At 41.2% G+C, this 23,316-nt stretch overlaps 1 protein-coding gene across 3 annotated transcripts; it reads right to left on the reverse strand.

Moving 5' to 3' along the window:
* Window positions 1–831: 831 nt before the first annotated feature.
* Window positions 832–15,835, reverse strand: LOC146317505 (uncharacterized). Of its 3 annotated transcripts, XM_084733061.1 has the most exons (20): window positions 15,702–15,835; window positions 15,416–15,525; window positions 13,455–15,241; window positions 12,363–12,495; window positions 11,948–12,068; window positions 11,623–11,727; window positions 9,826–9,916; window positions 9,584–9,730; window positions 8,250–8,303; window positions 7,636–7,736; window positions 7,337–7,465; window positions 7,093–7,189; window positions 6,941–7,004; window positions 6,292–6,428; window positions 4,924–5,153; window positions 4,653–4,718; window positions 3,615–3,822; window positions 3,316–3,414; window positions 2,921–3,109; window positions 832–1,514 (listed from the first exon to the last, which is right to left on the reverse strand). In XM_084733061.1, exons 3-20 carry the CDS (start codon window positions 15,222–15,224, stop codon window positions 1,260–1,262), a joined length of 3,996 nt encoding a protein of 1,331 aa, XP_084589187.1. In that variant the 5' UTR covers window positions 15,225–15,241; window positions 15,416–15,525; window positions 15,702–15,835; the 3' UTR covers window positions 832–1,259. The 3 variants fall into 3 exon arrangements, with proteins under 3 accessions (XP_084589187.1, XP_084589186.1, XP_084589190.1); XM_084733060.1 differs by having other exon boundaries at window positions 13,455–15,525; XM_084733064.1 differs by lacking the exon at window positions 3,316–3,414 and having other exon boundaries at window positions 13,455–15,525.
* Between the last annotated feature and the right edge of the window lie 7,481 nt (window positions 15,836–23,316).

Here is a 23,316-nt window from a genome sequence, read left to right on the forward strand (position 1 = left end):
GAGGAGAGAGAATAGGGGAATGACACGTAGCAAAGGGCCATGGGCGAGTCGAACCACAGCAGAGGACTCAGCCTCAGTACATGGGACAAATGTGCTACTAACTGAGCTACCCAGGCGCCCATGGGTGTGATTTCTGTGTGCTCATGGCCCTGCAGTCTCATACCTTTAAATGGGGATTGGTGAAGTGTTTTCCAAACTTTGTACACTTTCAGATGTTCAGCATCCAGCTGTAGTCTTAAATTGTGTTCCACTGAGTCTGTGCCTGTATTTTTTGCAAATTGCATTTCTTTTTTCACGTACCCCCAACATCACTTCACGTACCCCTGGAGGTACATGTACCCCAGTTTGGGAATAGGGGACCTATGCTAATTAGGAACTGACAAAGACAATGAGATTCATCATAAAAACAGAGGTGCAGACAGTTCTGCGGTTTAAAAACATACTCATGCATCTAGCAGACTTTTCTTAAAACCTATATTAAGAAGAAAAAAAACTTTGGGTATCGGTGAATGAGGCCCAAAGCGTTGGGTGCTCTTGGAAAAGAGGGAAAAGAAACGGGGATCAACAGGAAGGCAAGTCCAGGTACTACAAAAAATAAGTGGTAAATACGAGGAAGGAAAACTTAAAAAGCCTTTACTGCCTTGGCATTTAAATATAGTGTCACCCCACAGGTATGTTACACCTTTGTTTGTTCAAAGCCCTGAAGAAAAGACCTACATTGTTGCCATTTTAAATGATTTAACCATCACAATAAATCTTAAATATTTCCTTCACTGATGTTACCAAAAAACCAAACCAACCAAACACATGAGTTTAAAAAGGAATCAGTAAGAAGGTTTAAATCATTATTTATTAATACATAAAAAAAGCATTTACAGCAAATACTTGGGTGCTTAAATCAGCACATCATTAAATATTAAAATCATTCTAAGCATAATTTAAGTTCATGATAAAAAAAAAAAATCACTGTAAAACAGTAATAAATTGTCACACACTTTACACCTGACATACATACGACATGAGAGACGCTCGTCTGCTGCAAGTGTGAACTTTGGATTCAGCACCAAAGATTTCTCTATCCATTAAAACCAACCAGACTTCTGTATCCTACATGATTAACTATTAAGACGTGAACAACAGAGGACGTCTGCAATAAATCTGACGGTTTCTATTAACTAAACAGAGATCGGTTCAAGTGTATTTCTTGTGTGTTCGACTGCAGACAGTCTGATGCTGGTGGTGCATCTCTGACATCACCTTTATAAAAGTGACTCGGTTCTTACGGTTTTGACACTGCGTCTGCCATCTTTTACAGACTTTTCCTCCATCGTCGTCGTCGTCATCATCCTCGCTTTCTCTTCGCCCTCCTTTTCCGTCACCGCGTTTTTCTCCTTTTCCTTTTCCTCTTTCAGCCTCTTGTCTCCTTTCCTCTGTTCCTTTTCCTCACTCTTCTTCATCTCCTTCAGCTTCTTCTTGAGGGCGGACCGGTCGCTATGGCTGCACACGCCCAGAGCCTGAAGACGGAGAGAAGAACAGAGGGAGGTGCACGAGAATATAAACAGAGGGGACATGGATTTTATACAGGTTCAGGTTAATGATCCTCACACAAAACCACATTTATGATCGTCATAATTAGCAACAAAATGGTTTAAGCCCTTTAAAGGTGACAGAAGCATCTCACTATGATAATTACAACCAGTAGAGCCTTGCAGATATATCAGCATGTCCTAGATTATCACAGATTAAACAGTATCACCAAATATTGTATGTTCACTGTGAAGTAAAAAGAAACCATGTCAAAGATGTGTTTGAAGTCATTTAGAGACAGTGTGGACAAATCCTGAAAAAAACTGTTAAAATAACCAGTTTTAAAAGAAATGTATGATTGTTTCTTTCATTATAAGTGTGTTAAAAAGTTCAGCCAATGCATATTAGATTTTTTTTATTATCTTAAATATTTATACTGGTGTTGGCCTCAAAATGTCCAGTGTGGTCTGCATTTACCTGTAGTTATTTGCCAACTTTAGTTATTGAATTTCTACATAGAAAAGCTTTAGCAGCGCTTAAATTCACATATGAAGCTGAAATATATATAAAATATATTAAAAACATAAAAAGACAATAACAGAGAGGAAAAAACAACAATACACATGAAAAAGGAATTTAGACAGCTATGTGAAATAAAACATCTAGTTACAAAGCAAATAAAAAAATATCTAAATATGTATAAACAAAGATACACGTGTATATTAATAAACAAAGACAAGAAATCGTTTAAATGTAGCTAAAAATACAGAATAAAGTGTGGGAGTACCATTCAGTCTGGGACAGCAATGTTATGGGATTTAAAAGATTTTGATATAAACCTTCAATCATATTAACTACCTGATATTAGAACTGCCACTCATTAAATTGTTCAATTAGAAATAATAAAACTAATTTGAAGACAAAGCTTCAGCTCACGGTGAGAATTCTGCTGAAAGAACTTATCACGATATTTTGCGACCAAAAGTGAAATTTACACAGCAGGGTTCTCAGGCAGAGGATGAATGTCGGAGGCGGTGTCGTAAATCAGCGGCAGACCATTTTCATATGTTTGAGGAGCTGCTCTCTAATCCATTCGTTCTGGCAAGACAACGCCAAAGAAATGGGGAACATTTTTGGAATAGAAGTTGATCGCTCTTTTGTAAGATTATACCTGGGAAAAGTTCTGGACGAACTCTTGGCCCAGGTGGAATCTGGAGTCTGTTTAGCTGCCGGCAAGAAATCCATCACACAGAAGTAGCTGCAGGCAAAACCCGCCATCAACGAAATACTATGTGACCCATATCTACATTTGTTGTTTTTAAATGTTCTTTGTTTTATTTTAACCTGAAGACAACAGTTATTTTGATCCCTCATCGTCATCTTAGTGTCTCACCTTGAGTTTGTCACTGTCCATGCTGAGCAGCTGTGTCCCATCCACACCTTTGGCAGCGAACTCAGATGCGTACTGGTCCATGTTCATGGCGATTAACCACAGACACACCTGCTGGTTGTTCCACTCCAAGACAGGTCGGCTCTGCCACTGGTTGTTGTTGTTGGCGGGAACTGGGTCATCGTCCAACGTCTGACAGGACACCGGAGACAGGACGCAGACAGAGCGAGGGAGAGGAGACGGAAATAAATGAAACGGAAGGAAGGGAAGTGTAATTAAAGAGGAGAGGAGACTTGGGAACAAAAAAAAAAAAAGATTGGACAAAAGATTGCACCATGTGTGAAGAAGAAGAAAAAGAAAAAAGAAAGAAAGAAAAAGGAAGGGAAGGACAGACTCACCTCAGTGGAGGAAAAGGTGAAAGTGTGAGAGTGTCCAGAGAGGGACAGATCAGAGACATGACCCACCATGCTGGAGCTGCAGACTGGAGAGCCAATACTCTGGAAGCAAGAGAAAAAGGCTGCCTACATACTGTGCTACACAGGTGTTGCATGCAAACTCATGCAGAGATGCAGGGACAGAGGAGGAGGACGGCGTGGAGAGAAGGCTGAGAGCCTAATTTATATCCTTATTAGTCCAAGTTAGCCTGTTAAGCCTCTATGGAGCCATGTGCACATTTCATCAGTCCATCTTTTCTTACCTGATCTCTTCTACCTGTGGTGGTCAGGTACGGTAAGCTGCTGCTGGACACAGATCGAAGTCTCTCCCTGCCTCTCTCAGCCTCCTCCTCTTTGTCTCTCCCTCGCTCACCAAACCAGGGAAAGGGCAGGCAAGAAGGCATGGAGGTGACTGAACCTGACGGAGAAACTCCAGCAGGTTCATCCACCAGGTCACCACATGACCCTCCGCTAAAGAAATCAATAGGTATACATTAAAGACGTTTTTAGCTAATTTCTTTAAATGGCTTTAAATTAAAAATGTGCATTAAAACAGGTGATAATGGAAATCTGTCTGAAGTGATAGTGTGCAATAGTTCGGATCATCTGTTTTGAATGGCTTTTATTTACAATACTATCAAATAATAAGTCACTTGAATTTAACATTAAAGGAGTAGTTTGATGGGCACTACATGTGAGTATAAGAGTACACTATATTTAGAATATTTACACCGCTTTACTTTGCCATCAGACAGCCTTTTTTTCCTCAGGTAATCACCATTATATAAGACAGATATCGCTCCATCCACACCAACCAAACTCCACAGACTAAATCAGTATTTTTTTCCTGCAGAACACAGGAATTGCTGGTCTACTGCTGCCTCGATCGATTAAGTTAGTTTGTGTTATTGTGTGACTTTCTGTTATTGTATGACTTCAGTGAATCCGAAATGTCCCTTAAAATGCCACACAAACTAATAGATGAAGGCAGCGGGAGCCCAGCAACTCCAGTTTTCTGCGAGGTAAAATTATTGATTTCGTCTATGGGTTTTGGTTGGTTTGGAAAATGAGACATTTTCCTTGGTGATTTCCTGTGAGAAAAGGCAATGCAACAGCAAAGTTAAGGGGTGAAAATAATTAAATATATGTAAAAAAGTTCAGTTTAAGAGGCTAAAATACCTTTTGTTGCTGACCCTGTGCACAGCAGGACATCGATTAGCTTCCCGCTTCTCTGAGAAATCTCTTTAGTCTCAATTTTCTCAATATTTTCTTGCTTTATTTTATTTTTTGTGAGCTCTTACCTGTTGTTTATGGACCTTTTGCGGTGTTTCTCACTTCTCCTTTTGCTAAGAGACTTGCGAAGGCCACTTAAAAAAAGAAAAGAAAAGAGACAAATTATAATCATTAAAAGGTCAAGTAAAAATATACCACCAGAAGAAATGGCCATCAGTGCCGTTTCCCACTCAGCTAATGAGGCACATAACCAGAAATCCATTAACTATAATGAGACAAATGTTTTAGGATGTTTTGATCCCAAAACTAAGACAAGAGAAAGTGACAGAGACCCTGCACCTGAAGTCTGGAAATTTCCTTTTGGACTTTCTGGATGCGGAGGATTTGCACGGTGAAGGAGTGACGGTGTCGTTGATGTAGATGGGAGGGGTGAAGACTAAGCTGGTGGGAGGTTGAGGACTGAGGGCTGTGGAAGACGAGGCACTGGACAGGTCACCTCTGCTGTTCCTTTGTGCCACTGTGGGAGCAGACAGCAACTGGCCCTCCTGGCGTCTCTGAGCCTCATCCTCCTAAAAGCAACATGAGCACACGTCTGTTTGAGTTTCACAGTCGGAAAGAGCAAAATTTAGAAGTATGCACACCTGTAGTTTGGTACGTTTGGTCCAGAACAAGGGGGAAAAAATGTGCATTGCTGCATTTTAGTTTTGATCTGGTTCTTGTTCACACCAACAAACCAAGAGGAGTAAATATGAAGCAGCTCAGAACACTGATTAGAAAACTGATTTGTCTAATCTATAGCCTGAACATTAATTTTACTTTGACTTGGCCAAAAACTAAAACTATTTCCATGTATCCTTCATTATGGGACAGTGTGAGATCGACAGCATCATGTTAAAAATCTGCTGCATAAAGTTTACTTGGAGCACATTAAGTCGATAAGTAATTTTCTTACAGCATTCTACTCTTGCCTAGTTTTGACTCATTTTGACTGAAGTAGGCATCACTCGATCACTCCGTTTTTTGTGGTCAAATGATGCACCAAACGGCCGCCTAAAGAGGAGAACTGATAACCTCCATTGTGATGCCCGTTATCTCTGAGAGGTGCCAGCTCAGGCAAACAACGCCTGGATATGTTGAGCTTCCTTCGTAACACAACCCTTCAGGTGACAGTATATTCAGCACTTTAATGATTCTGATGTGTATATTTATAATTATCTTGGGTCAAAGAGCTCATGAACGATAAACTGATGAGCAGTATGAGCGTAATTAGCATTATTAGACTCCTAATCAACCCTATGTTGGGATTAACGACGCAGAGACGGGACGAAAAGGACGCATCTTGTTCATGTTTCTCAGCTTATTACTGTGGAATCGCCGTCACACACTTTTTAATCTGACAAAGCACATGAAGTTGGCCTCGTGCCTACAACCAAATCACAGCAGTGATGATATTCAGCCCAACAGCGCTCACTCTCATGTGCTGTTAGTTAATTAACGTGTGTGACAGCCATATTATGTCAGAAGAAAAAAAAATGGGTGAAGTGTAGTATTTTTCCAGTGTGCTCGTCTCCCAGTGTGAACACAAACTGAACCTGAACTAAAATGCAACCAAGTATAATTTTTTTTCCCCTCTCGGTCTGGACCAAATGAACCAAACTGCAGTTGTGAAAACACCCTTAGTGTCGATTTTACAGCTCCGTCTCCTACCTGTTTCCTGAAGCTCTCTCTGAGTTTGTCTCGAGAGGGTGGGTGACGCTTGGATTTCTGGGCCAGCTGAGCTCTGGCTATGTGAGCGCTGGAGTCTAGACGTCCTGTATCAGGAACTGGGATATACCAGTCTGGACCTGAGACGGAAAAACAATTCCTTCAACAGGTTTGAAAAAAAAAAAAAAACACAACTGCTACATTTTCCTCACACTGTTTAAGTTCCAGTAAGTAATATTACAGGGATTTATTGGAAGAAATTTAATGAATGATATTCATAAGTATGTTTCCATTGTGTATAATCACCTTTTCATTCACTTAGACTGAGTCCTTTATATCTACAGAGTGTGCAGGACCTCTTCCATGGAGGTCGCCATGTTGCACTGCCATTTTTCTACAGTAGCCCAAAATGGACAAACCAAACCCTGACTCTAGATACGACCTTTTGCAGACTGCATGGAAGTGGACCCACCCCCTCTGTCACTCAGCAATTTGTATTTTCAGGTGATTATACACTAATAAAAACAGATTTATGAATATTCTATTCAATTTCTGCCAATAACTCTTGTAAATGTCACACACTGAACCTTTAAACAACAAAAAGCTTTCAATTCTACCTACACTCTACAGTCACAGCAATTTAACTGTTTACCTGTGACTGAGGAGTCCACAGATTGGTTCTTTCTTTCCGAGTCGTTCCTCTCCAGCTGTGCTATCTGTGATAAACAGTGTGAAACAATGACTGCAGAGGAATGGCAGCCTCAGTAAAGCAAATCCACACTGGGTTGAGGAGTCTCCTCTCACCTGGATTTGCAGTCTTTCAACTGTCTCTCTGTGCAGCTTATCTCTCTCCTCCATTTCTCTCCTCAATTCTGCTTCTCTTTTCTCCCTCTCCTCCTCTCTGGAAAAAAAAATTGGGAAAATTTATTTCTGAATACATGAGAGGGGGGGGGACTCGCATAATTTTACCAGCTGATAAAATACCCTCGCAGTAATTTACGAGTAATTTTCCACATTGCCAGAGAAATAACTGGATTAGATGAGTTACCTGCTCTGGTATTCTCGGACCAGTCTCTTGGCCTTGCCGTATTTGATCTCCAAGCTTTCTGATTGGCTCTGGGCATCAGCCAGTCTCTGGCTCACAACCCTGCACAGTGTCTGGGCCTCCTGCCAGTACCTGATAAAAAGAGTGAGGGGTGTTAGCACCCTCTTAACCAGCATTATAGTCTTCAAAATGTTTCTTGACATGATTATATTTGTGCAGGCTTTACACTTGACCTAGATTTGTATATACTTAAAAATCAACTGAATGCATTTCTATTATATATGCGGCCTACAGCATCGTACTTCTCTAGTTTGTCAGCTTTCTCCTCTCCGTCCTCCACTCTTTGCTCCAACTCTTCCTTCTGGCTCTCCCAACACGCCTGCCGCTCCTCCAGTGCCTTCAGCTTCACAGACATACAGTAAAAGAACAGATTATGTAGGTTTTTCTGAATGCACGTGTCTGATAAACTTCATATGCACAAGGGGAAAGAAAGGTGCTCTAAAAAAAGGCCCTTTATTTACGTCACACGTGTCAAAATCTATTCTTAGAGTCGGAGACTGGTCGGTGTACTTCTTCAATCCTCTTACCGACAGAGTCTTGATACAACAAATGAAGTATTCACTGATCTAACACAGTTGGATAGACGAAAGCCAGATTTTCTTTCACCAACCCAGTTATGTCACAGCAGTGATTACTTCAAGGCAAAGGCGGATGCGGAGAAGTGTTGGAACGCGGCCCGTGTCCTAGTAACTCCACGCGGAGCCAACTCATACACAGTTAAATGGGTCAGACTGTTCCAAATGTGGTTGCAAAGGTAGTGTATTAAAGCGAGTACAGTTATTGGTTTGAATGTATGTGTGTGTGTGTGTGTGTGTGTGTGTGTACAAGAGATCTCAATCTCAGCTGAGTGACCTACCTTTTCTCTGGCGTGGTTTAGTTGGGCCACTCTGCTTCGTAGTTTTGATTGAAGCTACAGAGACAGAGGTGGCGAAAAACCAAATTTGACTAGTTTTACATGAGAAGAAAAATGTAGTACTCATAATTATTGTATCTATATTTGTACAATTTAAAAGAAAGGTGAAATGAAATATAATATTTTTTTCTTGAAAGGGACAAGAAACCCCAAAATCAAAAATAAATGTTTTTTCTCTTACCCTTAGCACTATTTATCCATCTAGACTGATTTGGTGTGAGCTGCTGCGTTTTGGAGGTAGAGATGTCTGCCTTGTCTTGAATATAAAGTAACTAGATGGCACTCAACTTGTGGTGCAAAGTGCCAAAAAATACATTTGAAAAAAATCAACAACGATGTCGGTTTCCAGAAATCATGACCTGGTTATTCAAGATGATAAGACATATCTTAGTGTGAGCAGTTTTATGTAGGAACTACTTACTTTCTACCAAACTAAACCCATCATCGTGCTAGTTAGCTCACTGGTGCTGATGTTAAAGCTGAACTAAGGTGCACACCATTATTGTTTCCAAGGATACAAGGAGATGTATTTATCATTATACAACAAGGCTGTATAGCAAGATTTTGAAACAGTTCCCTCTTTGATTGATTAGATTGGCAGAAGAACATTCAGATTTCAAAATACAGGAGGAACTCATGGATTCTTGTACGACAGTTATTCATAATAAAGTTTGAGGGCCATGCATATTATGGGAGAAACAAGAAAACAGGAGTGTTGGCAGATATAGAGATACTTCTGCATCTCTTTCCAGACAGCAGCAGGGTAAAGAGGCTGTCGCCGGGGTGGGTATTGTCTTTAAATATCCTTTAAGCTTTGCACAGACACCTCATCTCCCAGATGTTACATCCTGCACTGTCACGAGCCTCTCATCCATGAGTAGACGCGTGCCTCCTTCTGCGCTTCGATACAGTCGGAGGGTGTAATTTGGTAGAAAGAAATAGTTATTGCTACATGAAACTGCTCACAACAACAGCTGTGGATTATCCTGAGTAACCGGGTCATGATTTCTGGAAATGGACATTGCTGGTCAGTTTTTCAAATGTATGTTTTTGCCGCTTTGAGCGCCACAAGCCATCTAGTTCCTCTACACTCAAGAGATGGCAGACATCTCTTTAGCTGACATCTCTTTAAAATCCCAGATTTTTTCTGAAGCATGTCTCATGTTAATATAATACTGACCTGACATCCAACAGTAGATATACAGTATACTGTAATCTTCACTGTATACATCTGGTTTATGGGTGTTAATCATGAATTCATGTTGAATCTAAAATACCTGCTGGTATTTGAGGCAGAGTTGGTAGTTATCCAGGCTGGAAAGAACAGACACTTCCTCCTCTTCATCTTCTTCCTCTTCCTCAGCCACTGAGCCCCTCTCTGACACGCTGTTATCATTGTATTCATCTTCACCCGCTCTTCCTCTCTTCGTATATAAAAACACACACAGAAAGCATCACGACCGAGGACTTGTTAGCATGATTGAAACTCCACTCCATTTTTTTTTGTAAGGAAACAAACCTTTCTGCATGTTTTATCCATTTCCAGGCTTTCATTAATCAGCCGTGCCACCTCGCTCTCCACCCCCTCCTTCTCTCGGCCAATCAAAAACCTGCCGGCGAAACAAAGAAATCAATCAAAGCTGTGAGTAATCACCCCAGCCTGTTTCACAGCAGACATTTTGACTCCTGAGCAGGTTAAGCACAGGTGTTACCAGTTACATTAATGATGGCATGTGTGGCGGTGAGCCAACATGCACAAGAGAGGGTGACAGGCAAGTGGATTTTCACTCCTGTCCCATCCCAGTCCCACTCCTGTGTTGTCCACACATGTCAAGCTCTGGCCAAATGACCAACCAGCCACCAGAGCAGACAGGAGAGAATAAAAAAAGACATCAGAATGACTCATATTATCTTCAAAATAAAGAGCAGAGCTTATTCATATTAGAACTGCATATGTATATATAAAAACTGGACCTATTATTATATAATGATTCCTGTTGTACCTGCTTCAGTTGACATTTTTCCTGTCCCCTCTCAGTCATAAGATGAATAGTGAAATCGACTCCCATCCCACAGGAATCCAGAAAAAATGTCAGCCTCTAATGCACAATACCAGCACCCTGACACTGAAGCAGCTGACGCGTGTCAGAATGTCTTCTGTGAAAAAGGTCTATCACGTTATCACAGTACTGTATGTTGTTGCACACTAACGCAGCTGCAAGCATCGTTTCTAATACTATCTCAGTGTCTGTGTGTTTACAGACACAGGCATGTCGTTCTACTGGCATCTCGTTTTATTGTTGAAAAATCTATTCCAGAGAAAAATATATTTTCCAGAAAAACAGCTCATGTGGATTTCACCAGTCAGTTGAAGCAATAGATTCCTCAGTGCTGCTGTCATGACCAAGAAATCTGAGTTCTCCTGCTCCAAACATCTGTTGTTCTTCCTGCATCCAGTCATGTCACAGTGATGTAGTCCGTGTTAAGGAAGAACTACAGGCCGCTTCAGCTTGTATTTCTAGTCTCTGGGTAGCCAGGAGGCTACATGAGTATTTTTGCTATGCAATGCTATGTTCTGTGCAACAAAATACAGCTATAGGCTCAGGTGGTGATAACACAGCAACATGGGTGTGGGTGTAAAGAAGCTCGGGTGCAATACATCCTGGTACATGTAGGCACTGCCGGCGCCGCTCCATGAGCAGGAGGACTCATCTTTCTTGGTCAATACTGCTACATGATTGTTCCTGTAATTTAGTGCCAACTCACAACTTTTTTTGGAAAGGAAAAGATCTGATGAGCAGACAAACTGCCCGTCTCCAAAAGCTCAGATGAAAAAAAAAATCTGAAGAACTCCTGGCCATGTGAAATTCACAAGTATGATGCAGCCTTCATAAAGTACAGATTTATTAATAATGGCTGTGAGCGCCTAACATCCGTTCTCTGCTCTCTCGAATGAGTGTTTAAAACCATCTAAACATCTATATTTGGGGGGGGGCATGAAAACGTTTGAGAACTCCTATTTTAAAGCACTGGAATGCTCCTTTAAAAAACAACTTTCGGGGAGAGAAAAATTATATTTATCTTGCAAACACTATTTCATCTTTAAATAACTTCAATTATGTAACAAACATTTCTAAGTTTGACTGGCACTGATCAGAGGGACAGTTTTTTTTTTTTCAACAAATCAAATTTCAGGCCAAAACTGCATTATAATACCTCGCCTCTGAGTCACTGACGGGAAAGACTTTACTCTCCCAAAGTAGCATTAATGCAAATGGTGGGAAACAAAACATTGTACTGAAACACGAGAACTTACTTGACGAGGCCTGATGTATTCTTGAGGACTGTGGCTGCAAACAGCTGCGAGACTCCAACCAAACTGACCCCGTCCACCTCCACTATCTGGTCATTCACCTGAATCCTACGACACACACATAAACAAAAGAAGCCCTCATGTCCTTTATCCCTCGTGCTCTTAAGCTTTTTTATAAATGACTTAATTTTAGGGTTTTATGCTTTTGCTGAAGATGTTGATCACCGTTATGTTTGAAGCATTTCAGAATCCACCGCTTAAAAACTTAAAAAGTTATGCCGCTGTACCTTGCCTTGTCAAACTTTAATGAATGAAACTTGAAATGTACCTTCCATCCTTCTGTGTTGCTCCTCCTTCAGTGACCGTCTTGACAAAGATTCCCAGTTTTTCCAGCCCCTGGTCAGCTCCTACACCCATTCCAATGATACTGATTCCCAGACCCTCATCTCCTTGAAGGAAAAGATTTTAGCGATTTATCCTCAACATGAAGAGGAGGAAGAGTGCATCATGAAGAAGTGAAAGGTATGTCATGAAAAGAGAGAGAAAAACCTCCCAAGACAAAACCGGAGCTGCAGAATTAATTTAAATATTACCGAAATCACAATACGGCAGAAGCTGCAGTTTTTGATGAAGGCAAAATGTGTGACAAAGCAACATTATAATGAAACACTGTGGTGCTGCAGAGATGCCTACAAAGACCATAAGACGTTAAAATCAGAGGAAGAGCAGGTGGAGGTACAGACCCTTTTCTATCTCCACTGGAAAGACATCCATCCTGTCCACTCTCTTCTCCAGCTCGTACTCAGCCGAGGCAGACACGGGGTCAATGTCCTCATTGTGTCTGTCGTACTCGGCGTTGGAATAAGTGCAGAACACCTGAAAGACAGCATTCGAATACATGGCATGGTTTATGTCACCGCTTCAGATTATGTCAACACTGATGCCAAATTTGATTGTAAAATAAAATAAATAAAATAAAAAATTGAAAAATAAAGATAAATATAGGGTTAAGTTAATTTGCACTTTGGGAAAGTAAATTTCTGAAAAAAACAAATATATTAAACCCTGTGATTTTTCATTTTTTCAACACTTTGACTTCAGCACAAACCGGCAGCCTTTTATTTCTGCATCATGCTAGCTGTTAAATAGCTATTTTATTTTGTGTATTTATATTTCTGTGCTTTTTCCCTGCATGTCTGAATTTACCTGTTCTTAAGAAGCCTCAGAATAAAAATATCTTAAAAGAAATTATGTCCACTAATAATACTGTTTTATGCACCGACACCTACTGATATGTCCGTTCATCATACAGCTGACTGTAAAGAGAACAGACTGCAGATATTGACACAACAACACGCTGATTATGTTAGCAAATCTGTCAGGGTGTGAGACTCAGGAAATGCAGAGCCCTGAACAAACTGTACAAGCATAATAAGAGGACTGCAAAAAATTTCAGTGCACACACACACAACTTCCATGTGTCAATAATTACTGATACTACGCTGACCGACAGTTTGTTATAAAGTGAGCCAGATGAATGCTCTGCACACCCACAGGAATGTTTTCTGTGCTTCTACATCGAGTCAACTCTGAGCTGACAGAATGAAGCATGTGGGGTCTTGCCTTTCCTCCTCCTCCTCCTCCTCCTCCTTGTCTAATGGATTAGAAACATGGCTTTGGGCTAACACTTCTCTTATATGGATTCAAACACCAGCTTTAACCGATAGTCACACAAATCTACGATGACAAGCCTAAATAAAATGCATGGATTTAGAAACAAGTGACCCTGCAGCTGTCAAAGTTACTTTTCATTTTTGCATTTTTTTCCCCCTCACCTTGATTGGTGCTGTGGAGAACCTGACCTTTGTCTTTCCAACTTCCGCTGCATCCTCATCCTCCTGATCGGACACTTCAGGCAAACCAGGAATTTCCTCATATTCCAATAAAGGCTGGTTTTCTGCATGTGTGGAGTTTTCCAATTCCTGTCTTGATGGCGTTGAATGAGACTGGGATTCCTGCTCGTACACAAAAGCCTCATTCTCAATCCCACATACAACTTCGGCTCCTGTCTGCTCCCCTTGGCCTCCTCCTGCCTTATCCTTCCCATCACTGCCCTCTTTATGTTTGACCTGTTGCTTCTCCTCTTTTTCGGTTCTTTCCTCCTCTTGACCTTGTTTGCATTCTTCTTCACCACCTTTCCTCCTTCCCTCCTTGTCAATACCCTCCTCCTCCATCACACCTTTCTCTTTCCTTCCAGCGCTATCTTTCACTCCTGCATCTGTCTTTTCCTCCCTGCAGTCCCCCTTTTCTGTTGACTTCTCAGCCCGTGCAATAACCTGACTGTTCTGCCCCTCCCATTGTTCATTCACCTGCCGATACTTGTCTCCTCCACCTTCCTTGTCATCCTCAGCCTCTGTTTTACATGACGTTCTGGCTGATGACTCCTGCTCCTGTTCTTCTGAGGGAACAACTGTCCTGCTGTCCACTCCATTTTCAAGCGTAGATGGTGTTGTTGTTTCCACGCTGGGCTCTTCAAAAACATCATCCACTAGTTCATGCGCACGTTCTCCTACTTTGCTCACATACTCATCCTCAAGCCACTTTTTGGCCTCTTTCTTCTCCTTTTCTTCTTCGTTCTCATCACTTTCCGATGACTCGTTCTTCACGTCGACTAGTTCTGCCCTCACTGGCTCCTCGGGGGTCAAGCAGAGGTCAAGAGTTGCCCTGTCTTCCTCTGTTTGTGGCGCTGTGGTTTGACCATGTTTGTGAAGACAGGAGGGAGATGTGCTGGATGATTCACTGGGGCCATCCGACACAGCTGATTTAGGGTGCCTTGTCGGCGAGGCCTGTGCACCAGGCTTTGGCGAGGAAATATTTACGAGGGGTAGGTTTATGGATTTGTCTTTATTAGAGCTCTCCTCCTCTGTGTGCTTCTTTTCTCCACTTGCCTCCTGCTGGCTGTCACCTCCTCCTTCCTCTTCTTCTCTCCCATCTGTAATCCCCTTGCTTCCCCTGCCTTTCGAAACCTGCCCTCCGCCACTTTCGACCTCCATCACCTTGGTCTCAAACAACCTCCGAGTTACGGAAAACTTCTGAGCCAGGGCAGCCCTGTCGATATCTGCTATCTCCTCTGATCTGGATAGTTTATCTTGCAGATTAGACATGTTGCCCACAGTGCTCAGAACAGACGAGGAACTGACGGCTGAGCGTCTGGATCCAGAGAAAGGCGAAGTCTGAAGCTGTGGGGTAGGATTAGGGGGAGAAAGCAGCGGTGTGGAGCCAGAACTCAGCACCGGACCACCATCTTGTTTCAGCTGCTGGCTGTCCATTTGCAGGAAGATGTTGTCTCTGATCTTGGTGCCCCTGGTGCTGTAAACCCTCCCTCTGCTGCCGGTGCTGGCGCTGGTGTGAGACATTACGGGATCCGACAGCCTGGATGGCAGCCGGGTTGGGTGCACAGCAGCAGAACAATGGGCAGCAGCAGCTTTGGTCAGTGGTTGTAGACTGGTCCCAGTGTCAAATGAGCATTTGATGGCGTGGAAGTCAGTCTTATAGGTTATCCTGTGAGGGGAGGCACTTCGGCCTTTGCTGTCCGTCCGCATCATTTGGGAATGGAGGTTCTCTGAAGTGACAAAAAACTGTGGAGGAGGTGAGGTTTTTCACAGCTAATGAAAGCACCTGGGCAAGTGTCGTGCAGGTAGATAATGCTTGAGGAGTTGCTGGTACAGAACAGTGGAATGGTTGCAATAAGGCAATAAATCTGCTGGATAAGAGAGCTGGTGTTTTAACTGGTTACTGCATTCGTTTGATGACAGCAGGTGACAAAGGCAGACTCCTGATCTGGAAACTTCATTGTCAGCAGGTAATCTTCACCCATTAATTCACCATCACCACAGCGGGAGTCTCCTGGAAGAGTGGACTGAGAAAAGGTTAAGTGCAACACATTCATCCAGGTGAAGTGGCAGCGGATCTATTCATGCAAATTACTGCAGACACGAACCATCAAGTAGGCTAACTTAACTCGTGACTTGCAGCTATCAATGCTAGAATTAAAATGAACAATTTTCAGGCTGTGTACTCACACTCATTTGGAGGATTAGCGGTTGTCAGCACCGTGAAAAAAACATTAAACGGAGCCATGAGGCGTTTTTGTTACACGGTTAGTTACAATTAACTTGTTTGCAGGAGCAATGAAGTCCTCTGGGCAACCGCTGCGTTCGCGTGCTGTCGGAAAATGAGCAGATATAAAGTGCACAGGGACTCGTAAATATCTCGGGGAAATGCGCATTTCATTTAATAATAGTCCAAGGGTGATGATTTAGCCCTTTTATTATTAATGTCTTGGTATATTGTGTCAAATAAACAACCAAACTGGTATTTGGAGGACTGTACAGTCCCTTTTTGTTTATTCAACCTGCAAATTTAATTAGTGTAACTTAACCTTAATTTTGATGGCAATCTTTTCTCAAATAGTTGTACACATACTTGTACAAGACAATAATAATAATATTATTAAATAAAAAAAAAAACTCAAATCAATACTATAATTTTAGTTTAAAACAAAGCATATTTTCAGAATACAGTTCTTATGGGACAAAAAGGAAAAGTTTATTAATGAAATATAATGTATTTTTGATATGTTGCAACCATCCCCCAGTAGTGTTGCCACTGTCCCCAGGGTTGGGGTCAGTAGCAACATCTGACGCCTTCCTTTCAAATAAATATTGTGAATATATATCACATGTAATCATCTTTAAATAGTATGGATATTAAGCAGGCAGATCAAAGGTTAATATTTAAAGATTTGGTTGTTGTAGTCCATGTAGAGAAATGCAAAACAGTGTTGAAACTGTCCCCAGTCTTCCCTATCTGAAAATTCTACTTAAGTACTGTCATGGAGTATTTCTACTCAGTTACTTCCCATCTGTGCTGGTGTGTTTCGTGTTTAGACCTAAAGCTCACCATAACATTTGTCGTGCCTCCCTGGGTGTTTTTTAAATAAAACTTTTGCCATTACCCGTGACGCTAACTGTAAATAAGACTGCTATACGAAGTGCGTTATAGTTGGACAGAAGTTTACGACACGACCTGAAAGCAGCATATCGCACCAACCTGGCTGGAGCGCGCGCGCAGTTTTAAAGGTCGTCCCAAACGTTCTGTCGCCTTGACAACCAGCAGCTAACTAGCTTGGACACTCAGGTTAGCTAGCTAGTGTGTTGCAATGGTACCAGGTAGCATTTTGAAGCTTCGTCTTACCGTGTAAGTGCTGTTTGTTTTCAGTCAGCCGGTGCTGCTGACGGCTCCCTCTCTGTGATAAATGCAGACAGATGGCGACTCATGTCTCTAAATACTGTAAATGGATTATCCGCCGGTAATCCTGTGTAAACTACTCTAGTAACTGTGAAACACTGACGGTGAGTGACTGGGGACCAGCAATGGGGCAAGGTTAGCCTACATTTGGGAGGGTCAGTTGTTGCATCTGTCTCTCCTACAGTAGAAAGTCTTAACATTTTTGGTCAAGTGCTCACCCAAGAGGCTTGGGCTAGTGTTAAATGACCATTTGTAGATAAGTGGGGAGGAAAATATAATCACATATCATAAAATGCTGCTTTTGTTGCTTTTACTGTGTCTCTCCATGATTGCCAGTAAGTCTAATTTCCATTTTTGGCATCATATACTGTCGGGCAGTGGTTGTCAACCTTGAGGTCAGGAACCCCAAGAGGGTTGTAAGATAACTGTGGAGAATTGAATACAAAATTATGGCACACAGCACAGAATGAGAGCCAGGAAGCATGTCTGAGCGACATTATTATTCTTATTATTTTAACACAACTTAGCAAACTTGAACTACTCAGTCCAGCACCAGGCATGATGGGAAATGAGGTTTGTATACCATGGTTCTTTTGGGGGTCTTGAACACCAACCTGATTTTTTTTTTTTTTTTTTTGCCGTGTTGAGACTCAAAAAGTGACTTTTGAAAAAGTGAAAAAGAACAGGCTGTATGTTGTGCCGTATGTGCACTGATGCATACACCAAGTAATCCTCTTTTCTTTGTGATATTGTCATTTAGGTTGAAACTGGTCTTGATGTTGGGAGGCCGCAATGATGCAAAATAAAAGTAATCAATAATTCCCCTCAAATGCATTAACAAGCCTGTTTTGAAAACGTAAATTGTAGAAAGTATAGATATTTGTTTTAAAACGTAGGAAGTAAATGTGAAAAGTCGTCAGAAAAATAAATACTCAAATAATGTCCAGATGGGGTAGAATGGGGACACTTGCAACAGGGGATGGTTGCTACAAGTCTTATTCCTCCAATCAGAAACATGCTAGAGTGATGATACTCATATTGCACATTCTCACACCCACCAGGAAGACAAAAGACATATTCAACATCCACGGCTGCATTTATTGAAAAAAGTTGTTTTAGAGTTATGAAAGTAATTTTTTTTCATGAGCTGTGTTTTGTTATACTGTCCTGAACTTTTGTATACATTAATCAAAACACACTTAGTTTGAACACTTGTTTTTTTCCCTTTGTTTTGACTTCTAAGGGACATGGTTAGTATGTGTCAAGGTCAGTGGCTGCATCTGAAATTCCATACTAATATGCTATCTAGGATGCTAAAAGGAGTATGTGAGATTTTTTTAGTATATCTGAAAACTTAGTATGAAACCAATAGCATGTGAAGAGAGCACTCTTTCTGTGGAAATATTAGTGTGCAAGCACTGGACACTATGTTGGCATAAATATCCCACAATGCATTCCAGTAGTGATGACAACAACAACATGACAGACAAAGGCAGAGAGTGAATAAGACAACTCCGATATAATGTAAAAATGGCCTCCGCTTAAATGTAAGTAAGGTTTCGCTTTGCTAGGTGTAATATATTTTTTAATGAGTTCATTATTGGTTACCATGGTTACCCCATCTCTGGTAAGGAGGCAGTAGTCAGAGAGATACACACTACTGTTTATCTGCGCAAAAGTATGTTGAACAATAATACACATTTAGTGTATGTAGTGTGTAATACATGGTTTCAGATGCAGTAAAAATGTCTAACTAGCCCCTGATGTTCTGTTGTTGCATCCATCTCCAAGCTAAACAGCCATATCAAAACAGACCACACAATAGTCTTTTTCAACATAAATGAGTCATTGTTGCAGCTTTGTACAATAAATACATGTTTGTGGCACTGCAAATTGTGCCATTCTTCCTATCTCACACAGAAATATGAAGACTGAATAACATCTGTCACGTCTGCACATTAACTAAAGGTAGGCTTATGTTCTATGTCTAAACAAACAAGACTAAATAACTGTTATGCATCTGATAAAGCTTTCTGAGACAAAAGCAAAAGTTAATGAGTTAAATTTAATATATTTTAAACATGTTGCAATGATCCCTCGACTGTGTTACAAGTGTCCCCAGGATTGGGGTCCGTTGCAGCGTCTGACTTCTTACATTCAAATACAAATTGTGAATGATATGTCATATAAAATTGTCTTTAAATGGTATGGGTAATTAACAGACAGGTGTAAGTTTACTATATAAAGCTGCAAATGTTGCAACTGTCCCCAGTCTCCCCTACTGCTTTTATGACTTTTATTTTACTCTGTCTCTCCATCATGGCCAGTAATTTACATTTTGGCATCATATGTTGCACATAAAATCCGCTGTAAAGTGGTTGTATCCTACACTACTATCAAACATGCAGGTTGCTGCTACATTCACTTACCTTTACCTGTCTTTCAGCATCACTGCCAGCGCTGTCATCTGCTGTGAGGAACAATATCACTGTAACAGAGATTCTCCTGGGCTCTTGTGTGGATATTCACCTGTGTGCATGATGCAGGTTAGTGCAGTCAGCCAGATCTCACACTATCTACCTGTGTGCGTGCATGTGTGTGTGTGTGAGGCAAACAAACGAGAGCGGTGATGCAGCACCTGCTGATGTACGCGTGTGTGTGTGTGTGTGTGCCTACCTACCTACCTGTGTGTGTAATGCCAGTGGGTGAGTCGGTGCAGCAGCTATGTCTGTCTGTGAAGCTTGGCTTGCGTGGCAGATGGACTGGAGTGGACTGGACCGGACTGATCCATGAAGGCAGAGCCGAAGAATGGTTCTGCCTGCTGTGACCTGGATCTGACTGGAGACCATTGTCCCAGGTGGCACTGGGACCTAGTTGATATAAATACTAGCCAATCACAAAAGCCTCGTTCTGAATGAGGCTAACCAAAAGGAGGGAGGGGAGGGAGGGAAAGTGAATTGAGGTAGAGGTGGAAAATGAGGGAGTGATGTCGGGGTGGGTGGTACAGTAAATTTAGAGAGGTAAAGGCTGCGAGAAAGTGAGTGAGGCAGAGTGGATGGAGGCAGATATTTAACCTGGATTTGTGGAAGTGAAATGTGAAAGACTCGGGGGGTGGCAGTCATATGAATGGTAAAACAGTAAATTACAGGTATAATGGCTGCTGGGGAAAAAGAGCAAATCCCCTCTATTAAACTCAGCGGTGATATTTATAATTGATGGCGGATAAAATGAAAAATACAGGGACCTGTGTGTGCTGACACAATCTTCAACTCCCATTTCTCTCACCAGCAGCAGGTCACCTTGACTTAGAAGTTAGTGCTCTTCCCTCTTCAGGCTCACATAAGGATTTTTTTTTTTTTAAGTCGGCACAATGACAGTCATGTCTACACACAGTCACACAGCCAGTATTCAAAACACTGCCACAGTCATAGTGTTGAGCTGGATGATGCTGATTGAGGAGGTAAAGAGAGGGTGGGGGTACGTGATGACAAATTGCTGTCAGCGGCTTCTACACAATGACACACCAGCACATTTTCTTTGCTGTCCCTCTTGATTTTTGTAGAACGTCACCAATATATTGGCTGATATCACTTAATCACTGATACTGTGTGTTAGTCTGGGGTACAGTATATATCAGCTGATGCGTAATAAGAAACTGTAGTGCAGAAATGCCAAACAAACAGGTTTCACTCTTGCCTGTTTCCCTTTGTTCTTTGCAAAGTTGTCATTTGCAAACAGTAACTTTGCTCTCTGTTCTGACACTTAAAAAAATCTCAACACTGCAGACATACTTGTGTCACATGCACATACTTAGAGCATCATCTTAGAAGAAATGTTCATTTCAAACCAATACGCTACTTCATTTTAAAGCCTTTATCAACTGATACTGATAATGTGCAGATAATATTGTGCATCTATACCATCTGAAAGGGATCAAAAATACATAAAATGCTGCTCATACCCCCCCCCCCCCCCCCAAAAAAAAAAAAAAAATTATGTTAAGAAAATATCAGACAACCTATATGCCAATACTGATATAGACCGATACAGCTGTGCAAGGCCAACATCATGCTGATAAGATTTGTCTGCCTTTTGTATAATCCAGCATCTGTGTGGCTGTCGTATAATTACAGCTTTCAGTCCTGCTTTAATGAACTGCTGTCACATGAAGACTGTTAATTTAAAGAGTCAAATTAGGGGGAAAGGACAGATGCTTTCTTTAGGCTGAGATACTGTCTGACAGCTGATGATATCAGCTCTGTGTGTCTATGTGTGTGTGTGTGTGTGTCATGTAGGCTGCATTTGGCAGACAGTCATGCCCCATATGGTTATCTGTTCAGTCAACCATGTTTAGAGTTTCCCAGCTTCACGAGGGAATTGCACTCAATCCTCTGAACACTTAAATGCAGACACACACGCACGCTCACACACGCTCTCTAGCTGAACCATAGCTGGGATGAACACACAGGTCAGCACAATGTAGCAGTTCTGCAGCTCTGCACAGTTAGTTTATACTGTGCTGTGAATCAGTCTGACGTGTCCCTTAAACTGCAGTTTTTATAGCTTGTGTGTTGGCGCATCTATGAATCCATAAACAATGATACTGCCACTTTGTGTCTAGATGTGTGTACTGCACATACGTTATTTTAACAGCATCAGCAGTAATGATTTAATTCTGTGTAGATGGATATGTAGACAGCTCGGCGCTAACACTAACAGAGTTATATGGATTCAATTATCACCAGGGTCACACATCATGAAAACAGATTTTCTTCATACTGTGTGATTTGGTTTGTGAAGATGCTGCTGCAGAAGCCTCAGATGTAGAGCTTCGACCATTAATAATCTGAGTCATTTTATTAAGACAAACAGGATGAAATTAAATCTGAATATTTTCTGGTTTGTTTAGTCCTCTATCACAGTAAACTGCGAAGTTTTGTGTTTTGGAAAAAAAAACATTTGAGGGCACTGATCACACACTGATCAATATTTTACACCGTTTTATTCAGTAATTTATTTATTGAGAAATAAATTTGCAGATTAATCAACAATGACAATAATTGTTAGTTGGAGCCCTACTCAGATGTACACACAGTTTGACTTGGATGAAATTTAAATGGAGTGGATCAATGACATTTATTACATTGATAAAATAAATATTTGAAGTTTGTACTACATAGATAATGAATGAGTCAAAATATTACTTTAAATGCAATATAGCCAAGTGCAATATTGAAATAGCACAAATTGCAATTTTTTTTGATAAATTAAAGTGACAAAAGTGTGACAAAACAACATTATAATGACGTACTGTAGTGCTGCAGAGATGCCCTGACCTACAAATCTTGTTGTCCTGATGTAAGAAAACATGTTTACACATCCCAACAAATGTCACATCATCATGAATTTAATAGTTTTTAAAATGTCCCCAAAACATAGTTAGTATTTCTGCTGTTCCAACGATCACCAACCCTGATTTTATATAAAATTTCCCATCATTTATTCTTCAGGTCTGTGGGTGTGTACTGTGCTGCTGAATGAGAACAGCGGGTCTTACTCTTACTTCAGTGTGAGACTATTAAATCAGCAAAATAAAATGACAAAAATAGCTCCAAAAAAACCCAACTGGTGAGGGACTCCTCACCATTGCCTGTAGCTGATATATTCGTTCTGTTGCTCAGACTTAGGAGAAATACAAACAGTGGCCTTAGTTAAATCATATAAAATGTATTTTCAATGTTAATTCATGTACAGATTGAGGCAGTAAACTGAGTAAAGATATATGTAGAAGTATTTCTATATTTTAATGTAGAATTTCACATATTACAGTTTTAAGAGGAAGAACATCTTACAAAATAGAACGTTACTAATTCAGAGACAGCTGGACTGACACACGCACATGCACACGCATGCACACACGCACACACACACTCCATTTTAACAATATGGTGAAAACTCGCTCAGTCGCCCTGCAGTATTACATTCATGCGTGCTGAAGTGCCATTTCAAACAGATGCAGTAAGGCAAGCATAAACATCCACACACACACACACACACACACGCACACACACACACACACACACACACACAGAGTATCAACAGGTGCACACATTCACACATTGAAATTCACCTGATGCAGCAGAACTAATGGCTTTAATGATGTCGGTATGCAGGGTGAAAGGAGAAGAAGAGAATCAAGGGGGCTGAGATGCGACAGTAATTCTCCTGCTTCCCTTGTTTCTCATTTATCTTGTCCCTTACCCTCCTCTTGCTATACCTGACTTGCCATGCTTTTTCAGAGCAGAAACAGACCACAGAATAAATCCCTAAATTCCTCTTACATTTTCTGCTCTCCCTCCGCTCCCTATTTTCACATATATAGATTTA

The sequence above is a fragment of the Lutjanus erythropterus genome, chromosome 12 (assembly GCF_056507025.1).
Source record: "Lutjanus erythropterus isolate fLutEry1 chromosome 12, fLutEry1.hap2, whole genome shotgun sequence".
Taxonomy (NCBI): Eukaryota; Metazoa; Chordata; class Actinopteri; order Lutjaniformes; family Lutjanidae; genus Lutjanus; species Lutjanus erythropterus.

Bases quoted from the DNA above. Each gene is read 5' to 3' on its own strand.
- LOC146317505 (XM_084733061.1), bottom strand. From the start codon at position 15,224: ATGATGCGGACGGACAGCAAAGGCCGAAGTGCCTCCCCTCACAGGATA. The intron at 9,917-11,622 runs GTAAGTTCTCGT...TTTCGCCGGCAG, and splicing joins AATACATCAGGCCTCGTCAA to GTTTTTGATTGGCCGAGAGA. The intron at 8,304-9,583 runs GTATTTTAGATT...CTGTCTCTGTAG, and splicing joins TCTGCCTCAAATACCAGCAG to CTTCAATCAAAACTACGAAG.